This window comes from Equus caballus, chromosome 20 (assembly GCF_041296265.1).
Source record: "Equus caballus isolate H_3958 breed thoroughbred chromosome 20, TB-T2T, whole genome shotgun sequence".
Lineage (NCBI taxonomy): Eukaryota > Metazoa > Chordata > Mammalia > Perissodactyla > Equidae > Equus > Equus caballus.
Window position 1 is genome coordinate 52,110,742 of NC_091703.1, and position 24,448 is coordinate 52,135,189.

At 44.0% G+C, this 24,448-nt stretch overlaps 1 protein-coding gene and 1 long non-coding RNA gene across 17 annotated transcripts in view; one reads left to right on the top strand and one right to left on the bottom strand.

Moving 5' to 3' along the window:
- Nucleotides 1–6,378: 6,378 nt before the first annotated feature.
- Nucleotides 6,379–8,303, bottom strand: LOC138919559 (uncharacterized). The gene is made up of 2 exons (XR_011429804.1): nucleotides 7,932–8,303; nucleotides 6,379–6,686 (listed from the first exon to the last, which is right to left on the bottom strand). It is a non-coding gene; the product is annotated as an uncharacterized lncRNA (long non-coding RNA).
- The window catches only part of TFAP2B (transcription factor AP-2 beta), a 32,654-nt gene continuing 14,849 nt past the window's right edge, over nucleotides 6,644–24,448 (top strand). For 3 of the 16 annotated variants that reach the window (XM_070244716.1, XM_070244717.1, XM_070244719.1), the window contains exons 1-4: nucleotides 7,793–8,002; nucleotides 11,082–11,108; nucleotides 12,279–12,737; nucleotides 17,514–17,574. In XM_070244716.1, the coding sequence (XP_070100817.1) occupies nucleotides 7,922–8,002; nucleotides 11,082–11,108; nucleotides 12,279–12,737; nucleotides 17,514–17,574 (628 nt within the window). In that variant the 5' untranslated portion in view covers nucleotides 7,793–7,921. Of the gene's footprint in view, nucleotides 6,725–7,327; nucleotides 7,666–7,687; nucleotides 8,003–9,388; nucleotides 10,896–11,081; nucleotides 11,109–12,278; nucleotides 12,738–17,513; nucleotides 17,575–24,448 lie in introns of those variants that run through there. The other 13 variants (XM_070244720.1, XM_070244714.1, XM_070244718.1 and 10 more) reach the window with 10 other exon arrangements.

Sequence of the window (24,448 nt, forward strand, 5' to 3'; positions counted from 1 at the left end):
AAACTTAGAGGAAGATGGGCACGGATGTCAGCTCAGAGAGGAAGATGGGCACGGATGTCAGCTCAGAGCCAGGCTTCCTCAGCAAAAAGAGGAGGACTGGCAGTAGTTAGCTGAGGGCTAATCTTCCTCCAAATAAACAAAACACAACAAAAAAAATGATTGCAAATGAAAATCTAAAAGGCCTTCATCCATACCCTAAATAAATTTGCTTTTTTGCATTCTATAAAGCCACCGACAGAAATCCTATTACATATGGAAAAAAATGATAACGACAGAAGCAAAACAATGAGACTGACAGACCAATAAGGCTGTTGAGTATAATTACTGTGATGTTATTTCTACTAGTAGAAATCAGATAACACACGCATTACACGGAAAAATGGGCTCAGTAAATGTGTACAACTCCCCAGTCAGATAGTACTTATACAGATGCAGAAATAATGGAATCTTCCGCATATATCTCTCAACGCCAGTCCTTTACCATGATTAATCTGCTAAACTCGCAATGTGATATCAAGCTGAGCATGTGGAACCGAAGCACGATATCGTGGCTTTGTAGAGGACCTCCCACCCGGTGTTACCCCATCCCTGACAGAGGGCATCCAGGCTCTGCTTGCAACCTGCAGGGGCTGGCAGTTCACCACAATCAAAGCTACCTGGTCCAGTACTTCAAATTTTTAGAAAAATTTTTTTCTCACACTGAGTTAAATCAGCCTCCTGGTAACATCTCTCTCTTGATCTTTACCCTGTATCTTTATAGGGAAAGAGACTTATTTCACCTAAAATATTTTTAGCACATGTGGGCCAGCCACTTTGTTATATGCTGGCAATATAGCAGTGAACAAGACAAATGCCGACTTTTTCATCAGTCTACTCCGTTTTCCCCAAGACCAACCCCAAACACTGGAAGATGGAGTTCACATTCCTAACTTTCCTCTGTTCTAGGATGACTATTCCAGTTTTCTCAACTCTTTCTCCCTTGACATGGCTTCCAGGACTTTCTTTAATCTGGTTGCTTTCTTTTCAAGAATTTTTAGTTTATCAAAGACAGTCTTAAAGCAGGCCACCCCGATTGGACACAACGCCCGAAATGCAGGTTGACCAGCCTAGGGATTGTGGGATTGCAACTTCTCTGGGCCTGAACACATGTCTTTACTAATGCAACCTTGGATTTCACTCGCTCACTGTGTTTTCAGGCTCAATAAGGTTCTGGGTATGATGCTGTCATGGTCACGGTGCTCCAAAAACCAGGAGGACCCTGATCGGCGGAAAACTGAAGGTATTTTTACGTCTTCCTCTGTCAGTCTCTGATCCTCCCTGTCACACTTATGTTTTGGTTACTTTTATCTTTGTTAAATTATAGCTTTTGGTATTTGTTCCAGAGTATTAGCTTGTCAAAATATCTTTGAAACCTCATCCTGTTAATCAACACACCGACTATTCTCCCCAATGTTTCTGAGTCATCAATTTTCTAAAAAATATTAGAAAGAATAAAACTAAAGGCAAAGTCTCACGGCCAACTATTAAATTGATTGCCTCAAGTTGGTTTTCATTAATCAATCAATCTCTTTGGGAGAAAATTATTCAAATAGCTGCGAATCTGTGATGGAAACAGTACATGCAAAATACTGGGTGGTTTCCTTATGCTGGAGGCCATGACAAGCATTTTATATGTAAGACCTTATTTAATCATCAGGATCACCCCATGCAATGGTTATTGCTATGTACTTGTTTCATATAATGAATACGTCTCATATATAGAACTATGTTTCAAATGATTCAAATGAGGAAATTGAGACTAGGGGAGATTAAGTAATTTTCCTAACATCCAAGAGAGTAAGTGGCAGATCTGGAATTCACACACATCTTCCCAGTCCCAAGCTCCTGTCCTTACTCAAAAGGCAGACTGCCTCCAGATACCATGGCGTCACTCAGCCCAGATTGGGTTGCCAATGAGAAATTTTTGAAATGTCTCTGTGAGTTCCAGATAGATTATGTCCTCGATACTCAGTCTAATATCACAAAAGGAAATGAGAACGTGGGAGGGTCTGTTTTTCCTGAATCCAGTCTAGTTCCTAGGGGTCTTCTCTTCCCCTTCCAGAACGCATGACTAACTGCACTTTGACAACCTGAACTATCATTTTTCTGGGGACACAATAGCACAAATCCAATTTGTAGTTTCTAGGACCCATCTTTTTCCCTCTTTCTGAAAAATGAAGTGTCCTCCAGGCTCTGCTAGTAGCCATTGCTTCCCTTTTGCATACTTTATCAAAGGTTACAGACCATAATTTCAAGATCAAAACTGCAAACTCTTTTAGTGCATTAGGATGTCATTCTTCTGGACTTTGATGCTTGAACTCTTTCATAGTGCCTATTGGGTACTAACTATTAAAATGATATCTTCTTCCCTCAAGCTGTATTCTTATCCTTTCTTTGCTTGCTTTCTTCTAAGATGACATTCCTAAAAAAAAATTTGTGTATGTGTAATTAGTCTTTATCAAAAGGCTGGGGTCCGTTCTTCTAAACTCTCCCCCAGAGGGTCTCAGAGAGCTGAGATTCTGCTACAACATGTTCAGAAAGGAACACTTTCATTTTAAACTTTTCGTTATTTACTATTTGGTATTTTTACAAATCTTGTAAAGTCTATTTCTAAGGAAGAAATGTGTTTATCATTATTAAATTCACCTCTCTTCATAGATGAGAAAACCGAGATCTGGAATGGTCAAAGGACATGCCCAAGGTGACATAGCTGGTAAGCGAAAGGATCATCTTATGTCAAAGAAATAAAAAGTCATAAAATGAATATCATTTTCTATTTTCATCAAAATGCATAAACGTGAATTTTAGGAAGTAGTTCCAATGTAATGTTAATTTCTCCTAAATGCCCCCTGTACTAAAGAGACACTACAGCTCTAACGTTATACGTTGTATGTGTTTATTCATGCTTTAAAGGTTATATTTCTGCTCTACATCTTTCCACATCTTTATTTGCAAATTTTTCCTCACAGATATGTATTGGTCTATTGCTTGCATTTTGAAACCAAATTGTTTAGTGTTCTCACCCTTTGAGATTGCTCCTTCTTAAAGCAATAATATGGAAAATGTCCACAATGATGGAAATACCTGTCCCCCCGCATTAGTCACGCCCGGGAAGACACGCATCTCTCACATTTTGTGTGAAATACCCATTGGTATTGGAAACAATTGTTCTGTGGCTGTTTGCATCATTTACTCAAACCCTCCATCTTTGGTTCCTTAACCGCTTTATCTCCAGGAAACAGAAATTTCAAAACCTGTCCCTTTGGCAACTTCATACCCCTACAATTAAATAGGAAAGCCTAAGGACTTCAGAACATCTAAAATATGTAATAAAATTACTGCTGCCCATCAATAGTCCAAGAGAAAGTAGGAGTTTCCACAGTCACAGAGCTTTTCATTCTCACAAGTGATTTCAACTAAATATCACTTTACAAATTCACAAATGTACCACTGATTAAGTATTATGGTTAAAGTAAGATATTTATTTCCTTTTCAATGTTTGCCTCAATCTGTATAATCACGAAGTGGCAATCTAGAGATAATTCCACCCTCAGTTAATTTTTTCAACACTCTTACACAAACCTTAGTTGCTCCTATTTTGTTTCCTCATACCCAGATCACTGAAACCTATATGGCAGCAAAACCCTATAAATCTAAGGGCAGGAGCTTGAATTGTTGTCTAGCACATTCAACAGTAACTTTTCCAAATCGATGTTAAAAATACACAATCAAGATTACCAAAAGATACGATCATGAGAAAGCTTCAAGATAGAAACATGGTAGAAAAATAGAATCAGAATGTCACAACGAAAAGTGCAGCTGTCATGTCTTGTTAATCAACGTGGTGGACAATGATACTTCTGATGGGTGAGAGGCTGGGGTGGTATCCGGGTTTGTCAAAGAAAAGTCAGTGCTCTCTTTCCTTTCTTCTTTTGCTTGCTTATAAATCCAGGACAAAAATAACTCTGGAAAACATTAATAGTTCAAAAATACTGTCTTCTTAATTTCAGAAGGAAGGAAGATGGCATCATGGCGCCTGGGGTAAGTGCTGAGTACATAGTCCAAGTTGGGATTCCCATCTCCGCTTTCTCAACAGGAGCTTACGTAAGTCCCTCGAGGATGGAAGACTTCACTTTCCTGACACCCAGCTCCGCTTCTTGAGTCAAGATGTGAAATTAAATTGTTTTACAAAGCGATAGTATTGAGTATATTCCTTCACAAGTGTTATTTTAATGAAACCTCACGATCATTCCCATTTCACAGCTCAGGACACTGAACTTCAGGCTTTTAAATGGTTTGCCCCATCACCCAGAACGGGAAAGGCCAGGGTCCCAACTTGACATAATAATCCTAATTCTAAATCCTGTGTTTTCCCATTTTATTGTTTTTGTGTTTGGGGAATATGGAAAAGAGAAATCCAAGCGGACCGTATAATGTGAGAGGGAAAGGTAGTCAATTATGAAGCCTTAAATCCTACGTGCCAAGGTGAGGAATAGACAGAGGGAAGTCTGAGAAATTTAAATCACTCATAATTAGATTTTTAAAAGAAAGAAGTAATGAGACATGAGAGTGCTAATAGTTGACCTTGATTTAACGTAGTGATATCTTTCGGTAAGATTTTTTTTAAAGGAGTTATAAACCTACTCCAAAAACCGCCAGCAGAGGGCTCCATGCTCGGTGCCTTCGCTTTCGATTGATTAGTGGCGCCCACATTTATCGGAACATGTTTCTTCTGTCTGAGGTTGAGGAATGGAGGGGATTATTAACTCTCCTCTTTGCTGTTATAAGAGGAAATAAATATAAGCGTAAGGGGAAAATACGAATAGAAATATCTGGGATGTCTCCAGCGCGCTTCTATCTAGGCGAGCATGTGTGTGCTCTGAAAATGAAATACGTGCACAAGGCAAGACGCAATGAAAAACGAAATGATGATGAAAATGCATCTTTTACTCGTCTAACTTTCCTTTGAAATCAGAGTTTGTTTAACTCATGAGTTTTCATTTACTTAGACCTTGCGGGAATCTTTTCCCACATCCCATGATTGGAGGTTAAAGCTAAACGCAGCAGAAAGTTAAGAGCAAGAGAGAGGCAGGCTCAAGTTAGGCAAATTTTCTCAGTAGAGATTGAGCTTTTATTTATACATTTTCTGAGGCGTTTGAACTTTCTAGATGCTGAAACAGTCGTTTCTAAAATTAGTAGATATAATAAGAACTGAACTTTTAAAATGCTCTCAGGAGCAACAGGGTTTTCAAGAACCGAAAGAAATCGCTGAAAACAAATCTAGCGGCGGTGCAGGGTTCGCTTATATTAAATCCCGACAGAGGGCGCTGTTGCCCGTTCAATGACTTAAGGAAGGTTCCCTGGGAAAGATTCCTCTCGCAATTTCTAGGATTTTTTCTTTTAATAATGCCCACGTTGAAAAATTGACTTGGGTTTTAATTATTGCTGTGTATTTCTTTCAGTATCTATTATTTGTATATTTTTAAATTTATGCTTCATTCTTAATAAAACCAAATTTATTTTTGTTTTCCTTAAAAATGTATATAAATTAACCAAATATTTAAAGACATTCCTAATTTTAAAATGCCTAATATTAGCATAAAATAAAATTACGCAGGCAAAATTTGAAATTATACGTATTTAAGGCTATAAAATAGTTATACTAACAACATATTATATATCTTAAAATAGTTTTATGTATAAACGTATCTTTCTCAGGTGTTTTTTGTTAAGCTTTAGAATTTATTTTAGACTAATCAAAGATATACCAAAAAGAGATGGACAAGATATTAAAAGCATTTAGAGGAAAAATGTAATGCTTTTTATTGGGGATAGAATTGTCTTTAGATAAAAACGATAATGGAGTTATTGACTTGAGAGAAGACCATTATTCCCATTAATAAATTTGTGTCTAGAGAATCTGAATTTCCAAGTGTGTCATATTCATCTTGCAAAGTATTGATCAGGGACTGATTTTAGTTCCGAGAAGGGTGAAAACGGAGGGTAAACCCGTTTCAAGTCCTACCACATAATAAAATTAGGAAGAATGTCTTTCCATGTCCAAACCAGCTCTGGGGGCAAAGAAGAAAATCTTTGCTCGTGCTCCCAGTGGAAAATCTGTATAGGTTTTGTACGATTTAAGGTGTTAATATTTAAAGTAGAGGGAAGGAAGGAAAACAGGATGGAGGGAAGAAAGGAAGGAGGGGAGGAGGGAGGGAAAGGCAAAACACAAAAATTAGAACTGGAAATGAAGAAGGGGTTTATTTCTGAAGTTCCTCCTAAAGCACCTTCTTTGAGTTCCTTTCATTTGATTTATGGTTTAAAAAATTAAATTAAAAATCTGCTGAATTGTTCTTTATTCTGCATTATATGAAGCGCCTCCTTGGTTTTCATCAAATCGATATCCAGCGCGGTTGTCCGGAGCCCCGTCCTCCAAGCCCGTCGGCCGCTGCTCCCGAACGGCAGCGCTCAGCATCCGTGAGCTTCACAGACGATCGGCCTTTGCAGATTAACTGTTACCAGGTTTAATAACTTCCACCTCAAATTGCCCCGGTCCCTCCTCATTCCCTCCCGTCATTTATTTTCTGCCCCAGGGGCAGAGATCCTCCACTGGACTCCCCTTCCGGCAGTGAGGATCCTTCCGCAACCTGAAAGGGAGTAGAAAAATAAATGGAGTGGGGAAAAGGTGAGTATTCACTTCGCGATGAAATTCGCAAACCCTGTGCCTTAAAGGCACCCATTTTCGAGGTTTGGTTAACTTTGTTCTTGTTGTTTATGTTTCCGTTAAACTATACTAATCACCTAAGAAAAAATACACTCAAAACAAACACACACACACGTCCCTAAAATATTTTTCACTATCTCTTTGAAGAACATTCTGCTTAAATCTTCCAAAGGTTCAGGTGACCATTTCTTGGTTCTCTATGATTAAAATCAGTTAAAAGTTATAGACAACAGATGGTGATATAAAATGTTCTAAGCCTCTGCAAAGAAGGCTCGGAATTCACATTATGTGAATGTGTGCCTGTGTTGCTCTCAACATCTCAAAAAAAAACTTCATAAAATGGAGACTTCAGCCAAGAAAAGAATGGCACATGGAATCCGTTGAAAATACACACAAACCACCTCTAAAACGACAAACAGTACAGGTTGAGGTGTCCATACAGTATTTAAGTTTCCAAATGTGTTGGGCAAAACGACCAGAAAATATTAGGAATGGTCACTGTGCTGAGCTGGCTTTCCTGTTCCACAGTGACAGAGGTACAGTTCAAAAAAAAAAAAGTTATGTAGACATCAACACAGAGAGATCGCCCTTAAAATCCCAAAATTCAGCTTTCAAAATACCCTCCTGCTGAACGACATGAATAGGAGCTTTTGTGTTTAAAAATCTCAGTAATGGTCCCCCTTTTAAAATCTACATAGAAAATGGGGGACTGTTGGCCCCCTGGTTTCTCATTATGAGTTATAAAGACTTTAGTCAGTGGCTACAATGATTCATCGTTTTCAATCTAGAGGTTTTAAAATGTATATATTTATATTAATCACAGTGAATAACTCTCTCTCCTTTAAATGCATGTTTAGAGTCTGTCGACTCTGTGTGACCCAGGGGTGCTTATATAACTAAATGTGGGTGTCTGAGTGTAAATACGTGTTTATGATTTTTATAATATATATGTCTGTGGGTTGTATCTAACTCCTGTGTGTGGAATAATGTTTTTCCCTCTGCTGAGGCTTACTTCTCCAGCCTATTGTTTGAGACAACAGATATAAGTTGCGATGGGAGAGGAGCGTCGGATTTGGTGTGTATCCCCCATTTCCAATTATAGATGGATCATTACAGACAGCGGAGTCCTGAGAAGCCAGACATCTGCTCCTCACATGAATGCACTCACCTCCTAGAGATCAGGCTGCCATCATGCTCTGGAAGCTCGTGGAGAATGTCAAGTACGAAGATATCTATGAGGTGAGCCGACACCCCCAGATGCATCTTAGAGCTTTGCAGATAGAGAATTTGAGCTTCTTGACACCCCAACTGATACATATTTTTAAGCTATTTACTCGTAGATTTCCGGTCGGTTTTATCAGCTTTCTCTAACTTTTAGAAAAGCTGGCTTGGGGAGACTTCGCTATTCTGCAAACGGACTTTAAGGTTGAAATCTGACTACGTTAACTTAGGAGATTTCTTTTTCTTCTTTTATTTTTCTTTCTCTCTTCCTCACCCCCTCCCTTTAGGCTCTGATGGGGAATGTGGTTCCACTGAATGTGGGCAGAGAAAACAGAGACGGATAAAGGCAGAGGCTCTTCCTCGTTTTGAGTGTGGGAGAGAATTAGGGTTTCAAGCCTCATTCGTAACAAGCTCGGGCTTTTAAATTTTACCTTCAATAAAATTTCTGAAACCGATTACAAACGGATCCGAGTAGAGGACGGAAAATTAGAAGGAGGGAGGTAGATAGATAGACAGATGGATAGATGGATGTCGAAAGAGCACAGTCCAAGGAGCCGTAGCAGACAATTTTTTATTTTCTTTTTTCCTTGTGTTTTGCTTCTTTGAGGGTCAGTGCGCCCAAACCACCCCATGTTTTGGCATTTTTAAAGAAATTTTCTGCCCTGTTCAGGGCTCCCGGTTCTCCAGCGCTGAGGCCAGCGCAACTCGTCCTGGGGCTGGAGAAGTCGCGGCAGCCGGGCGGGCGCCTGCCGCCTGCGGGGCCGGGACCGGGGCCGCGCGGGTCCCGGGCGACGACTGCCGCGGCGGAGGGCGGCTCCGGGCGAGGCAAGAGGCCGGGCGGGGAGCGGACGGCGGCGGAGGTCCGCTGCACCGCGCTCCCAGCGGAGCGGCCGGAGACCTCGACTTGGACGCAGGGGGAAGGGAGGAAGCGAAGACTCGGAGGAGACGTCGAGAGAGGGCAGGAAGAAAGGAAAGCCTCGAGGAAGGCGCAAGGAAAGGCGGAGAGGAGTTAGGGAAGGGGCGACGAAGCTGGCGAGGCGGCAGCGGAGGCTGTAAAGGGGAAAAGTTGCGAGAGGAAGGAGGAAGGGAAACCAAGTCCCGGGCGGGGAGAGCGGGCAGCGCGCGGTCGGACGAAGCCGTGGCGGTGGGACGCGCAGAGCCTCCCCAAACCAGTGGCGGAAGAACGCGACCCCGCCGTCCCGCATGACTCCGAAAGCCCCGGGGGGAGCCACCTGGCGGATGTTGGGAACTGGCAACGCACTGAAGCGGCCGGCAGGCTCCCACCGAGGCCGCAGCCCGGGTCCTACGGGACGGATGGGGCTCCGAGCAGCCGGCCCGCGCGGGCCCCGCCGCCGCCTGGCCGCGTCCCGAAGGCAGCGCGCAGCGCTCGCGCCCAGGGCCCCCAGCTCCGGCCCGCTCTGAATCCTAACGGAGGGGCGAGGGGCGGGGGGCGGGGGCGAAAGAGAGAAACTGAGAGACAGGTAGAGAGACACGCAGAGGGAGAGGAGATTCGTCTTTCTGCGAATGAGGACTGGGGTTTTCCTTTCCTCTTTGTGGTTGTGTACTGACTGTAACGAAGAGCCGCGCCTCCGCCTGGTGGGGTTTGTTTCGGTTCGGCCTCCTTTTCTTTCTCTAACAGGCGGGATAATAGCACAGTCCGAGGCACTAGAACTATCCTGAAGAATGTGAGCGCCTGAAGTGGGCATGACACTGGCAGGGATGGGGCCACGGTGTAGACAGCTCGGGGTGTACTTAGAGGGATTTCAGGGGGCTCCAAAAGCAAGCGGGATAAAACTTGTTCTTTGATGATGAAAAGTAAACTGGCTAAATGGGAAAGGAGGGAGGGAGAGAGGAAGAGGGAGGGGTGGAGTGGAAGAGGGAAAGAGAGGAGAGAATAAAGAGGGAGGGAGAGAGGAGAGAGAGACACAGAGAGAGAAAGACTGAGAATATTGCAGGTATTCCTAGCTGCCTAAATTTTCTGCTCAAAAATATAGGAGAACCCGCAGCCCGGTGGAAGGAGCCTATTTAAGTCCGGAGGAAGGTTGAACTTTAACAGAAATGGCAGTCAGGCCAGTCGAACGGGTTCCTGAAACATCCAAAAAGGTTTTCTGTTGCCCCTGGCTTTGCCTGGAAAGGATAAGTTTAGTGTACTTGAAGATTGATTGCATGTATTGTAAATTGAGGTAAAAATCAGACTGTATGAGCACTAAAGAGGGAAAGGCGGCACACGGATGAAAAACCCCGGCTCGCCTCTGTCCTTTAATAAATAAGCATAATCTCCGATATTCAGTGAAAGTCCGCAGACGTCACTGTAAACAACCGGGCCCACCGGGTTACTTTTCTCTCTCCTCCAAATGATGAGGGAACGCCTTTTTATTTTGTTCTTAATCTGCACACAAAGCACCTAGGGCGATCGACTCTTCCCATTAGCAAAGTCCCTCTCCAGGAACAAGGACACCTACGTTCTCTACCAGCCCCCAGCGATGCTCTCCCTCCCTGCCTTGTCCCGGGGAGCAGGGGCTGCTTTACGCGTGTCCCCGGCTCAGTTAATTGAAGTTCTGCCTCTTTCCTGCTAAACTTTTTCCCCAGTCTGCCTTTGCCAGCCCCCTGGTCTGATTACATCTAGTAATTCTCCACTGAATGAACGTCATTTACAATAGTAGGGGAGCTCTGCGCTCGCTGCTGCTTCACGCTCCATTTGTCCTCCATTCTCCCTTTAAAGTACTCGTGTAATATTAATAGTCATGAATATCAATTATTATGAGGCGGTGTAGGCAAGCGGAGGGAGGAAGGGGCGCCTGAGCAGTCTGAGCCCAGCTTCGGGTGGAAGAGGACTGCGTCTGGAGCCCCGAAGAACGGCAGAAGAAAAAAGGCCAAAAAGACAGCAAGAGACGGAGAAACAGCTCTGTCTGTGTGTGACAGGCATCGCCAATCTTGTTTGGGAGGGGGGGGGGGGTAAATTTTTTTTTTTGATGGCTTGTCCTGGAAACACCTCAAGCTCGGCTCCTGTGTCCAGCTCGTTGCTCAGCTGGACTCCTTGATTGTTTTTTTTTAATCATTGTTTGATTTTGAGCAGTAACCAGGCTTTTTTTTCCAGATGTTAGTCCACACCTATTCATCCATGGTGAGTTTGGATTCACGTTGTACCAGAATTGCATGCTCCCTCCTCTCACTGTCTCTCTGTCTCTCTGTCTCTGTGTGTGTGTCTCACTCTGTCTCTGTCTTCCTTTGAGCGCCTTTGGCTTGGTAATTTAGCACCATAATTGGACGAGGCTGCAGCTGCTTCTCTCTGCATTGTGTGTTCTCCCTCTGAGCTCCATGAGTCAGCTGGGGAGGGGGGAGGCCGAACAGGAAAACTTTTTATTTGCCATTGCAGTTTGGAAATTTAGGTGACTATTTCTCCAAAAAGAACCTTGGGGACTTTACCATGGCATTTCCACAGAGGACAGGGAGAAACTTAAACACCCCTCTCATCCACACACCTCCCCCTTCTCCTTTCAGTTGGTTTACCACTCCAGATAGGACCAACAATAAGTTCTCTGGGCTTTTTTCTCTCTCTCGACCCCAGTCCTTCATTTTCACACTCTGGAGTATAATAGCATTAGATATAGAAAAGAAAGCTTAGAAATAACTCCTGTGGACCACAACTCAACTTAATTTAATGTGGGCTCAGGATATGATTTCAAATGAGATGCATTTCAATCAAACACTATTTAAATTATTTAATTCCTCTTGGGGAGGGAGGGGGACTGGGAACTCGTATCAGGCCGATTCCTCGGAGCTCCTGGAATTACCAGGTTGTGTGGGGAGGTCCTGGTTGGCCGCTGGCTTGCCAGTGAAGGCAGAATTTGGTTTGAAACAGGAGGAGCAGCACAGCAAATAGTGTGAAGTTTTATTTGTTATGCTTTGGACGTCTGGAAGAGTTAGAAAAAAATAGTTTAAAGCCCCCAGAAGAGCAAATGCCATCTGTATGACTCCTGTATTTTTGAGTAAGGAATCTAGAATGTCCCTGCAAACACAGCTACTTTACCCTCACTCCTTCTGCCGCTTTGCACTCTCAACAGAGCTCAGATGTTGGTTAAGTGGGTGATTCTCCCCATTTTCCCCCCAAAGCCTCGCGTTTGGAATTGCCGAAATCATGTGCCCTCTGAGTGAACTTGCAGGCTGAGTTTCAGCCTCTTGCTTCCCCTGTCCCGGGAGGAACGTACGGAAGCCGGGCTTCTCCATTTGTCGCTTGTGTTTTTTTTTTTCTTCCCCTTCTCTCTCTCTGTCTCTCTCCTGTCTCCGCTCCCAGGACCGGCACGATGGCGTCCCGAGCCACAGCTCGCGGCTCTCCCAGCTGGGCTCGGTGTCGCAAGGACCTTACTCGAGCGCCCCGCCGCTGTCCCACACCCCGTCGTCAGACTTCCAGCCGCCCTACTTCCCGCCCCCCTATCAACCGCTCCCCTACCACCAGAGCCAGGACCCCTACTCCCACGTCAATGACCCCTACTCCCTGAACCCACTGCACCAGCCCCAGCAGCACCCCTGGGGACAACGGCAGCGGCAAGAAGTGGGTTCAGAAGCCGGCTCTCTCCTGCCCCAGCCTCGGGCCGCCTTGCCCCAGCTCTCGGGCCTGGACCCCCGGAGGGACTACCACTCGGTCCGCCGGCCGGACGTGCTGCTGCATTCGGCGCACCACGGCCTGGATGCGGGCATGGGTGACAGCCTCTCGCTGCACGGCCTCGGCCATCCCGGAATGGAAGACGTCCAGGTAACCACAAACAAACAAACGAAAAAGACAACAAATAAATAACGAGTGTCCCGGGAGAGGGGACGGGTGGGGGAGGGCTAGCTCTGTCTCCTTTGGGAGAGGTAGTTTCCATGTTTAGAACAGGACCAGCTGGACACCACGTATATAACTGTTTATGTGCATACGTGTATGGTCCTATAGTGGCGATTTCTGGAGGTCCAATTACGAAGGCTAGAACCACTAGAAATGAAATCATGAAGGAGAAAAATACATATGCGTGTTTCGATAGTTTAGGATCATCAGAATCAAAGCTAGATGTTTTTGTCTTGCCTTAGCTACCCGACTCCTTCCTATTCTCTTGCGCTTTGTGCGAGCAAGCTGGGTACCCTCCCCAACCCACCCCCGCGCATGTCCCATAATGGGCCTGGCCGGCTGACAGGGCAGGTGAAGACCCGGCCCTAGAGTCTGGGGCTGCAGCACGAGGCGCAGGGTCCTCCGTAGGCTCCAGAGGTTCCTGCTGAATTTGCAATGACTTCCTTAAGCATGACAATGCACCTTGGGAGAAAAGTGTCCACTATGTTTGTCCAAGTCAGATCTTACTTTGAATGTCTCATACGCTGCAGAACCCTTTCCCAAGATAATTGAGTTCCAGAGTCATCACCCTAGATGTGGAATTTTTGTGGGGAGAGACCCAGAAAGTCCTAATTCTGTTTGGGAGTCCTTGAGGACACATAGCATCTTGGAGATTCTTTTCACCTTTTGGTCCATCACAGGACCATGGTGGATATTCTCCACATCCCTCCCCCTCCATTAATACTCTCCTCTCCTCTCCACCACCCCAGTTAAAGAGGCATGACGTGTTTATTTCTTAAAACAAAAGGCTCCAAACACTCCCCCACCCACCCACTATCCCATCTGCAACCTACACAATGGAGCCTGATTTGGTTGAAAATACTTGTTTAAACTAAACAAAGAAACATCAAAGAAATGATTTCTAAAAACTGTCTGGGTGATTCTGAGCAGGTCTCCTTTTGCTCCCTAATTTAAATAGGCTCCAGAAAAGACAAATATAGTTGAAGCATATTTAATTGACACTTTGGTCTCATTGGCATAGTTGTATATTTCAGGCATCATTTTAGACATGGCTCTGAAGCAAAGGAAAATGAAATGGGAAAGGGAAAAGGGTGTATGCGTCCTTCTTCTTTACCTTGCTGGAAAAAGATGTATTTTGAACAGTTAAAACGTGGTGACAACATCAAATGCTGTCTGTGTGTAGTCTATGATGGTTTGTTGTTTTAAAGAAAATTCAGTTATTAGTTATTTCCAAAAATGATGGAATCACCTGATTTGTGACTGGATTTACCCATAGTAATAAGAAGGATGGTTTTGTTGATTTAACCGAGCTTGACTGTCCCTGTCTAGAGATATTGCTTATTTCAGAATATCATAAGAGAAAGGAAATATTTGTTTTTTTAATGCATTGGGGTAATATGTGTCTGAGGGGGGAGTTTTTAAATTAACCTTTCGGAGTACGGTTCAAAGTGCTAGATAATGAAAGTGGATCGACTCATCACCATTGCGGTTGGCAATGCTAACACCGGCTGTGTCACCATCACCCTGCAGGCCGAGTGGTTCAGGCGGCTGAGCCCAGAAATTCCCCCGAAAGAGGGAACTGATTTCTTGGGTTTTTAATTTTTTTAAAGATAGAATTGTAAGGGGTTTTGAACGTTTGGCCAGACGCAAAGGGCGAGAGAAAAACAGGGCCAGGTTAGCGTGCATTTGGGAAAACACCGTTGTCAAAGCGTGGTGCGGGCGGCCAAGTTGTTGCCGGGAACACAGACGGCAGAGGAGCAGAGCGCCCAGAGGAGAGAAAGCGCAGGCCCTGGTCCTCGCATGCTCCTTGCCCCCACATCACCTCGGCCCCATTCCTCCCCGAGACCCATCCCAGCCTTCGGGACCTTCTCTGGATGACCCTCAGTGCAAGGGGTCGCGGAGGATACACGGCGCGCCTGTCCCAGGAGGGAAACAACGGCGGCAGGGATGATCTCTGTCTCTGCTGTGATGACAGGCCTCTGAGGCTGGTGTGTGCTTGATGTGACACAGGACAAGTGACAAAGAAAGACAAGGGGAGGAGGTGTACCTAGGACCAGATCTGCGAAACCAGAGGCTGCGCCTCATCTGCTCCATCCGGGAGGATCCACTTCCGAGTTAGGGATCTGGAGCGCGGGGGCTAAAGTTAGAGCAGCGGGTCGGGGTTTCAACATGCCCTGCACTACGGAATGGGCTGGCGGCGCCCGACCGGTCTTTAAAAGGGACCAGAGAGTGCCTAGGCCTGGATCTCAGTCACTTGTTCCATCTCAGGGGCCTAGTGTGTGTTCCAGATCCCCTCTATCCCCACCCCAGCTGAGGACGAGGCAGATCCAGAGGGCGCTGCCAGGCGGGTGGGTCTCACGCGAGGGGTACTCACCTGGCCGAGGGTTGGGGGGGTGGGTGTGTGTGACCCAGACACACACGCGGGGCCACCGCCCCGACCGTGAGAGAGGAGAAGGAGAGCTAATTAACCAAATGCTTCTAATATTTTTTAAATGAAACTATAAAACCCTGTCAATTTCTATTTCAATTTACTCACAGGGGCTATTAAACTAGCAAATCGCTGTTTGGGTTCTGGGTATGCTACATTTCACCCATTGTGTGTGTGTGTGTGTGAGAGAGAGAGAGAGAGAGAGAGACAGCTAGAGAGAGAGAGAGAGACAGCTAGAGAGAGAGAGCGCGCGGGGGGCAGTGCTAAAAACTCAGGAAAACAGCATCAGAGAGAGAATGAAATGACACCTAGTTTGGAGTTTGTTTAGTTGCCGAGAACACCTCTTTTCTTCTTCCCATCTTTGCTCTCTAACCTCTCCTCACCTCTACCACCCACGAGTATAAACATAGAAGGATGTTAAGTCAACCCCCCAACACACACACACAGAAACACACACACACTCAAACACACCCTAGTGTCTTAAAGCAACCCCTGGTATCACTTTTAACTAAAGAAGTCTAGTAATTACGAGTCTGAGTTGTTTTTCTGCGCTTCCGCATGCAGTCCTAATTAAATCTTTACGATCCTCCCTGTGACGATTAAGCGCCAGCATGCTGCGTGAATATCCTGTACAAAAACCCAGCAGGCGGCCGTAATTAGATAGAAAATCAGACAAGAGCCTTCTCATTAACTACCACAACTACCCCACGTCGCTGATGAGGCGTATATACATATTTACGTACCGACGTGAGGGTGAGGTGTGGGGGCACACGGTCCTGGCCCGCGAGACCGCGGGTCTGCTTGCCCACAGACACGGGCGAATTATGCTGTCCTGCGTGGACACATCGCCACTGTAGACACGTGAGCATAGAAAGGAGTGAATAGTGTGTGCGCGCGCGTGTGCGCGGTGGGGTCTCCTGAGGAGTTTGGAACAAGTTACATGAAGTACTTTTTTAAAAAAAGCTTTTTACCATTTATTAAGACGTATATGGCATGTTGCAATATGGAAAATGGTTCTTACGGAGAATAACAATTTTCCTCACCTTTCTGAGATCAGAAGAGTGATTATTAAAAACTAAAAGAAACAAATTAACGTGCCTCCGTCCATGATGAGATCATCTCATTTCTAATGTGCTGCTCATTTGGGGGAGGCAGTCTCTCCCCTGTGATGAACACACACCCTGTCTGAGGATACAGCATGAGTGGGAGGGAGGTGCTGTGAAAACACAACCTCACTCTGGAGCCCTTTGCTTTTGATGTCCCTATAGAGTGGGTGACAAATTGGTCCAAACTTACATTTCTAAGGATCAAGGAACCCAGCTGTACATTTCAGAAAGACCTGGCCTTTCTTTTCCTTGGGAGGGAGTGGGAGGAAATCCACTGCTTTGGGATGCCCTGGGATGCACAGCCAGAACTCTGTTCTCTGCATCCTGACAGTAAGCAACTCATTCCAACAGCTCTTTCCTTCAGAAGTGCTGCCAAAACCCAGGGTTGAGACTTTCCTTCTCTGGGATGAAACTGCGGCACAGAAGACTGAATGCTCCTCCCCATTACCTAGGTGCTGACTGGGAGGATCCAGGCCTCTATGTCTGTCTGTGTGTCTGTAGTGACTGCTTTCCTAACAGGTGTGCTCCTTGCTGGGAAGCAGCAGCAGCAGGGTTGGGAGGGGGAGCAAACTGTGCAGGTTCCTCCGAGGGATTGTGGCTGCGTATCAAGAAGTACATAGCACACAGGGATGTGTATAGACTACAGTGGGTGTGCAATCCTGGTGGCATGCAAACGGGTTCCTGTGTGTTGCTGTTTGCATTCCATCCCAAATTGCTCAGACTTTAATTAAAATCCTATAATGTAAACTATTATGTATTTGTAAAATGACTCTGGGGTTAAGATGCACTGGGATAGAAAACAGAAATTGCTCTTACTAATATTGGTGAAATTCTTTCAGCTCATGCCAGATCTTCACAATTCATAAGAGCAAATAATATAAAATTTATATGTCTATGTAATATCTATGTTTAATATAATAACTAAACCAATACTGCATCCAAGATGTCTGTCACAGTTTCCTTTTTCCTCTTCTTCCATTGGAAGAATTTATAATTTGGGTGAATTTCATTTCTATGTTGATTTGGAGGTAATAATGATAATAATAAAACCTCCCTTTGTGAATTAATATAAATGGAAATAACAGAAACTCCAGTTTGGAATGACATGATTTATGTGTGTGATTCTTTAATATCCAGTCAATTTGAATAGTGATGTTTTTATATTCACAGTCAGTTGAAGATGCCAATAACAGCGGCATGAATCTATTGGACCAGTCTGTCATAAAAAAAGGTATGGATTATTCCCCCCAAAAGTAAGCAAAGTTTTCCTATGCATTCATGTCTTGATGATGAGTTTTCACTTTGGGTTATTTATTATTTTACAGAACACAAATGTTTGTTTGCAATCGCAGGACAGTGGCTGTCTGGGTGAACAGGCATGCGGGGAAGAAGAAAATGGGGGCAGAGGGGGGAGGACCATAGGCAGAACCCCGGATGAGAGAGACAGAGGGAGACTATTGCCATTTTTTTCTCATGGTACGTTTGGTAGTGATTCTAGAGACATCTTAAATAATTGAACTACCATCATGTATGGAACTGGCTGGGCAACACTGCTCCCAAAAATGCGCTATAATTATTTCATTGATAACTGGAGTTTGCTGAGCTAAAGCCTAGTCATTGAGACTGCTCCGTCTCTCCTTGTTTTTGTATTTGATTTTTTGGTGGTAATTTTGTTCCCAGTTCTCTATGTTTTATGAGTTGTTTCTGGTTATTTTTTTAAATTGTGCCAAATGTGTTGCTAAATATGCGCATCCTGAGAAGCTGAGGCAGCCTATGCACATTTCTAAATCTTCCTACATACGCATTCGTGATTTAGTAGGACTGAGGAATCACCCCATACTGTTAAAGGGCATGTGATATTAACAAATGTTTGCAGTCTCTTGTACAGCTGTAAGCAAAATAATTAACTAATTAAACTAATTAAATGTAATTACAATAACTCATTTCGGGCGTATTGCAGCTGCTTAATTTTTCCCCCTCTTCTCCGACAGTCACTGGGAGAATGTCTGGCGATTAGTGTGGCTGCTGAAAGGCCCGAATGTCACTCACATGCCACAAATTTAGGAGCTTAAACGTAAACAGCGCAACCTTTAATTATTGCAAGAACTGGTATTTGGAGATACAGTTTTAACTACTGTAACCCTTTCTTATCGATTCTGGCAAAAGGCATGTCCTTATGTTTGGTGTCACTTATGTCATTTATGGTTTGTTTGAGCCACGACATTCTCAAAAACAATTAAAAGAAAAAGATGCTTTGGAAAGTAATCCAGAGTCAAGCTGTCAAGTAGGAAGACTGAAGTAAGGATTCCAAACAGGGTGACGTGACGTGTTCTAAATTTTCTTCTTTTACAAATGCAGAAAAAGTAGTTTTGAGAGGTAGAAAGTGGGAGGGGGAAGCTGCCCTTGAAATGATGCCATTTGGCTTTGTAATGTAATATCCTGAAGAAGAATAGTGAGGTTTGGGGCAAAACTATTTATTTTCAGTGTTGCGCCAAATGTCTCTCCCTCTCTTCTTTAGATAGTATCATTTTGGTTTTTATGCCGGCTTTTGGGTTTCCTCAGATACCCGGGCTCCTGGTTTAGATTTGCAACTGTGCTGACAGCTCACTTTCACCATTTCCTCTTGGGTCTTCTCTTTTAGTTAATTGCTGGCTGATGGAGGTGGTGAGGGGGGGTAAAAGGGAGGTGCTCCTCCATTGGCTTTTTTTGTTTCTTTTTTGTTTTAGTTCCCCCTCCCTTTTCATGGAAAGCTAGAACCCCTCAGCTCAGAGTTCTGTATTCTAGAAACAGCATTTGGGCTGGCAGTGGGGCATAGCCAACAGATGACCAATCAGAAATGCTCTTAGCAGCAAGGCCAGTAAAAATATTTGAAACTTAGTTTGCCTAACAAATGGAGCTGAAATATTCTTAGATGTGAGATGCTTTGGTTTCAGGGCTTGTATATGTTTGTAGCGAAATCTGAATATTTCTGTGTAAGGGATTCTCCAGGAAGAAGAAAAAGAGAATATTGATTAAAGTTGCTGGTTCTGTTTTGGAAACATGGAGTACTTTTTATGGTCCCCAAACTTTTTAAAAAAATGTGTGGCTTAAAACATCTATGTGGTATCCCAGTCACTTTATCGATTTAGGGGGCGTGGCTATGAATATGAAGTGTTAGGTCAATTCCATTATTTAATATTTCAGTTATTTGTTTTATTACATGAAGAAAAGATCCTAATACCCTACTTCTATCTTTAGAGGGCCATGGGCAAAATGGGAATAAGTAGTGGCTTTATTTTTCTAGATCACTATGAACCACTTAAAATAAGGCCATGGGTTCATTAGCTCCTTCGCTGCCCCCTGGTCTCCCATCTTTGTCTCCTCCCCCACCTTTATGAGGAGTGTCTCTAAGAGATTAATTTCGTAAAAGAGGAGGTGAGAAAGTTTTCTGAACTAAATACTCTAAATTTCAACAACTGGCAGGGGACTCAATTGCTTAATGTATTTTCTACGGGGCTTTAGAGAGATTTTTAAAATTCTACCTCATTAATAAAAGTGCAGCAACTGGACTCAGTTCAGGTGTGTCTGCCTCTCCATAGATTGAAGCCAAAAGAGTCTGGCATAAAGGATCTATGTCTTTATGTCTCTCTCTCTCTCTCTAATTATGGAAGGGCTCCCTCCTAAAATTTAACCAGTCCAATTTTTCACCCGTGTTGTTATCACCCATAGATTATAGGCTAGCTCTCTTGTTATGTTTGCTATCTGGGCTTAGCTGACATTTCTGAAGTAATTTAGTTAAGAGGAAATGAGTTGTTCCCAGTAGAGAGAGCAAACGAGTGGAGTGAAGGTAGCCAGCGTGATAAATGGCTCTTTCATTTGAAGATCTCCAGAGCTCGTTTACGGCTAATTTTCTGTATTGGCCCCCTTTGAGCTATTAATGCAATCGGCAGGGACCGTGGCCCCTCTCCTCTTAGCTGCCCCATTAGAGCTCCCATTAAGCCTCCCGGTCTCAACTCCATGGCGGGAGTGGGGGGAGTAATGAAAGGTGCTTTTTAAACTCTCCTAATCTAAACCGGCAGAGGGTGGTTAATACGATTTGAAGGGGGCTGGTCAATGAGCAATCAATAAAGTAATAATGAGAAGGATTCGGTACATTAACAGTGTAAAAATCCAACGAGACATTAAAAAATCATTCTGAACTCTCAGTTCCATTAAGATTAGGAATCTAGGCCGGGAGGGGGTGGGGTGGTGCCCAGCTAATAATGATCACTGCCACCATCCTACAGCCTAACTGAAAAAAGGCTCACCTAGGCTTGAAGAAGTTGTTTTTGGTGCAATCAGAGGCCAACGTGCAGTTGGTTTGACACCTAACACAGCAGAAAACATGCTGAGATTTCTTGGAAAGGCTAGCGTGGCTGGAGTCCCAGGTTCAAATGTTGTGACTGTGGGGCATTTTCATTGGTCTTAGGGATATCCTGTTGGGTTAGTTTCAGTTCAGCCTCCATTCTCTCCCACTTTTTTTGTGTTAGTTCTGGCCCCCTCCCCACAGAAACGCTTTGATTGGTGTGGATTCTTTTGGGGGGTGGGGGGTAAATAAATTGCCAATTTCAATGACAATGGGTTCTGTTGGGATTCTTCCTTCTGACCTAGAAGGTTAAAAGCATCGCGTCTTGTCAGAGCCTCTGAAAGGGTATAAGTTTCCTCTCAAAGGAAGAGGTTCACATTTCTAGAACTGACTTGGATTCCAATAGGTATGTCTTCAACTAGAGACTCTGAGATACATTCCAGCCACCCAGGGAGTAATCAGAGTTCACAGAATTTCGAAGCTGGGAAGGGTAGACACTCTTCTCCAGCGCCCACCCCCACCCTCCAGTGTAGAAACCGAGACAGAAGATAAGTGACTTTCTCAAGACCCTACATGTCCAGTAAGTGATGGGTCCCAACTCAGTGTCCAGTCTCTTAGAGTTTGCCCCTAAAGGATACCAACACTGGATGTTTGTAGTTTTTATGTTCTAGCATCCTTTGTGGAATACTTTTATTTTTCTTTCCAGACTTTCAGTGCTCACACTTATGCATGTGCTATATATACATGTGGAATAACATTTAGCCCTCAGTTAGATGACAAACAGTGCAAGTAGGAGGAAAGGGGTGCTCTGCTGGTGAGAATTATTTCAAGCAATGCTCAACCTCCTGTTGGTTTCCCGCTGTAGTTTACATATTTAAGTCCGAGTACCTGTCAGAGGGACTTACCCTTGAATCTGTTAGATGCATTCATGTCTTCCCTTCTCCCCCAGCAGCAGATCAGACCCACAGAGGGTCTGTTTCCAGTCAAACACAGGATCTCAAAGCTACAGTTTCCCACATAAAAAGAGTACAGATTAAGAACTGGCCTATTAACACTGTAGCTCTACATATTCCACTAATGAATAATATTTTCTCTAATCACTTTTCCTTCCTCTCTCTTAAATAACACTCCAGTCACTGTAATGAAATATTGATCGGTTTTTAAACCTTTTTTCTTCTCCCCAATGAAATGCACGGAAAAGTGGAAGGCAGCAAGTTTTTCGAGTGTTATATCCAGAAGTTGGCCCATGCCATCCAAGTGAGAACGGAAGAGAAGAAAAAACCCACCCAGTTTTAATGTATGCACAGAAAATTGTAAACATGTAAAGAACTGAAAGCTTCACGCTGAGTTTTGCCATGCTCCATTTCCTTACCATTTCCTGCTGTCGCTTTCAACCTATCTTAGTCATCTCTGGGTTCTGTGAGCAGGAACAGTGCGCTCATAATTACTAACAAATCAACCGGGCCCTGTTGCTCTCTGGGTTTATTGATAAGCTGGAGGAAAGCAGAAGGGAAAAGACAAAGAGAATAAAATATGGGGTTAATCAGCTGAGCTAAGCAGGTGTGAGAGCAGACGGGAAGGTGAATGAGAACAGTGCTGTGGACGTAAAGGAAAGTCGGGACAAGAAATGTGTAGGGTCTTGTCCAGGGGACCACTACCAAGGCCAGAATGGGAGATAGGTTTAGAACCTGAGGATGAGAGAGTAGCGAGTGGGTACGCGATTGATATTTCAATTAGAAAATGGGAATAAAATCTGAAGCCAGTCTGCTCAAATAGTCTGCGTCTTTGGGTGGGGGGGGGGGAGGAACTCTCCTCAGACAGCAGTGTGCTGACAGCAGCTGACTGGATTGGTGATATTTAGGTGATAATGTATATGCAGAAAGGTACAGCCCATGGGAGGGAGCAATATACATTCCCCAAAGGAAACAACTCTTGTTGGGTAAGTCAGGCAATTAACAATAGTGAAATTAGAGGGCAGGTTATAAGGCGTCTCTAAGGGCCTGGCTTTTCAAGAGATTTGGCATCTGGGACTGTGAGAAGCAGGTGAAATTCCAATCCTCAGGAGATATTCGGTTATGCAGGACTGCAAATAGGATCTGAACTTATTATTTTCAGCTTAGTGGGCTTTTTTTTTCCTGTTAAAATATTATTTCTAAGTAGTATTTAAATATAAAAATGTTGCTGAGTATCAAAGATTAGCTTTTTATCAATTTCTATAGTTCATACCATGTTAAAACTACAAAGGGCCATCTATATTTTGGGGGAAAGCTTTTCCAAGGTTATCTAATGCCAATTCCCATGAGCATAAATTATTTGTTTATAGAGCTTGAATATGAATCTGAAATATGGAAATCAGGACTGCTGTGAAGAATAAGATAGATTAAAATAGAATGGATGATGTGTAAGAGAATTAAATGACAGGGTGTTCCAACGCCAACCACTGTCTGCTAAGTGACTTTAACTCCATATTTTACTCACATTTAATTAATATTCACACTTCAGCTTTTCATTGGTTTTCTCTCAAATGAGAAGTTGCTTTCATCTGCCCTGAGACAAGGTCTTGGACTCCCTAGATGGATCCAGAAATCCTAAAATGTCCACTAAGAAGTAGCAAAAGGGAATGCTTCAGTCCTGCCCTCCACTCCCCAAGGAGAGCCCTTTTTCCACAAGGTGTTTGTAAAGGGCCAAATGCGATGGATAGTAAATAAAAGATTTGGGACCTACCCGGCTTTTAGGAGTCTCTAACTGATTGTGGAGGTCTGAATGCTGGAATCTGGTAGAGGGAATAAGATGTTACAAAAATACTCAGTGTCGGTTAGTCTGTTCTGTATAGAGGTTATACAACTTGTTTAACAAGGTTATGCAACTCATTTGACATATAGAGTTCCAGGGTCCGGATGGTAGAAATAGCATTTCTTTCCCCCACCAGAATTCTAGGGTGAGACACAGTCTTTATTAAAGAGGAAGAACGGAAGCCTCCTTCTTCATGCCGGATGCATGTTCCAATAAATCCTCTGGAATGAGGATTGACAAATACTGTTTGAAGATTTGGGGGCTCCATATCCCAGTGGAAGAAGCTAAGGTGTAGGGCAAGTCAGGAGGAGAAGTCACCTGCCCAGTGGCTTCTGGAGCCTGCAGAAAGAAAATGGGCTTCAGCAGTGTAGAAGTCCAAGGAAGCGAGAGTGCCAGGGGGCTGGGAGGTTGACCATTCACTGTTCTCATTCCCTGCCTTCTGGTTCTACTGAGCCCCGCCTCTTCCTGAGGTGCAGATGATACTGAAACACAATTAAACAGAAATACAGGCTGGAGAGACTGAATATGCCTGGGTAGCAGTGGCAACCAGCTGTCAGCTCTTATTAACTTCTGCATAAAACATACCTTGAGTGCGGTTTGTTATCAATTACTTGCTGAAATGAAACAACTGGGGCAAGGCAAGACCACCGCTCACATGAATTAGAGTGATTGGTTGATTGATCAGGGCACCTGTTGTAAATCATAACTGCTCCAAACAATCACCAGCCGGTGCTTTACGTTAATTTGTAAACAAAATTCATATCACTGCGGAATTGCTTTCAGTGGAGAGGAGCATTTGGGTTCATTTCTAAATTAATCTGTTGTTATGATGAAGGAAAGAATGGGATCCGCTTTACAGAAGTGAGCAGCTCTTTTGGGCTCAACTCCCCAGCTTAATGGTATTACTTGGCTGTTCTTGGGCACAATGTCTGATGGGCCCCACCCTCCTAATCCTGGTCATGCCCGTAGATTTGGGTACAATAGGAGA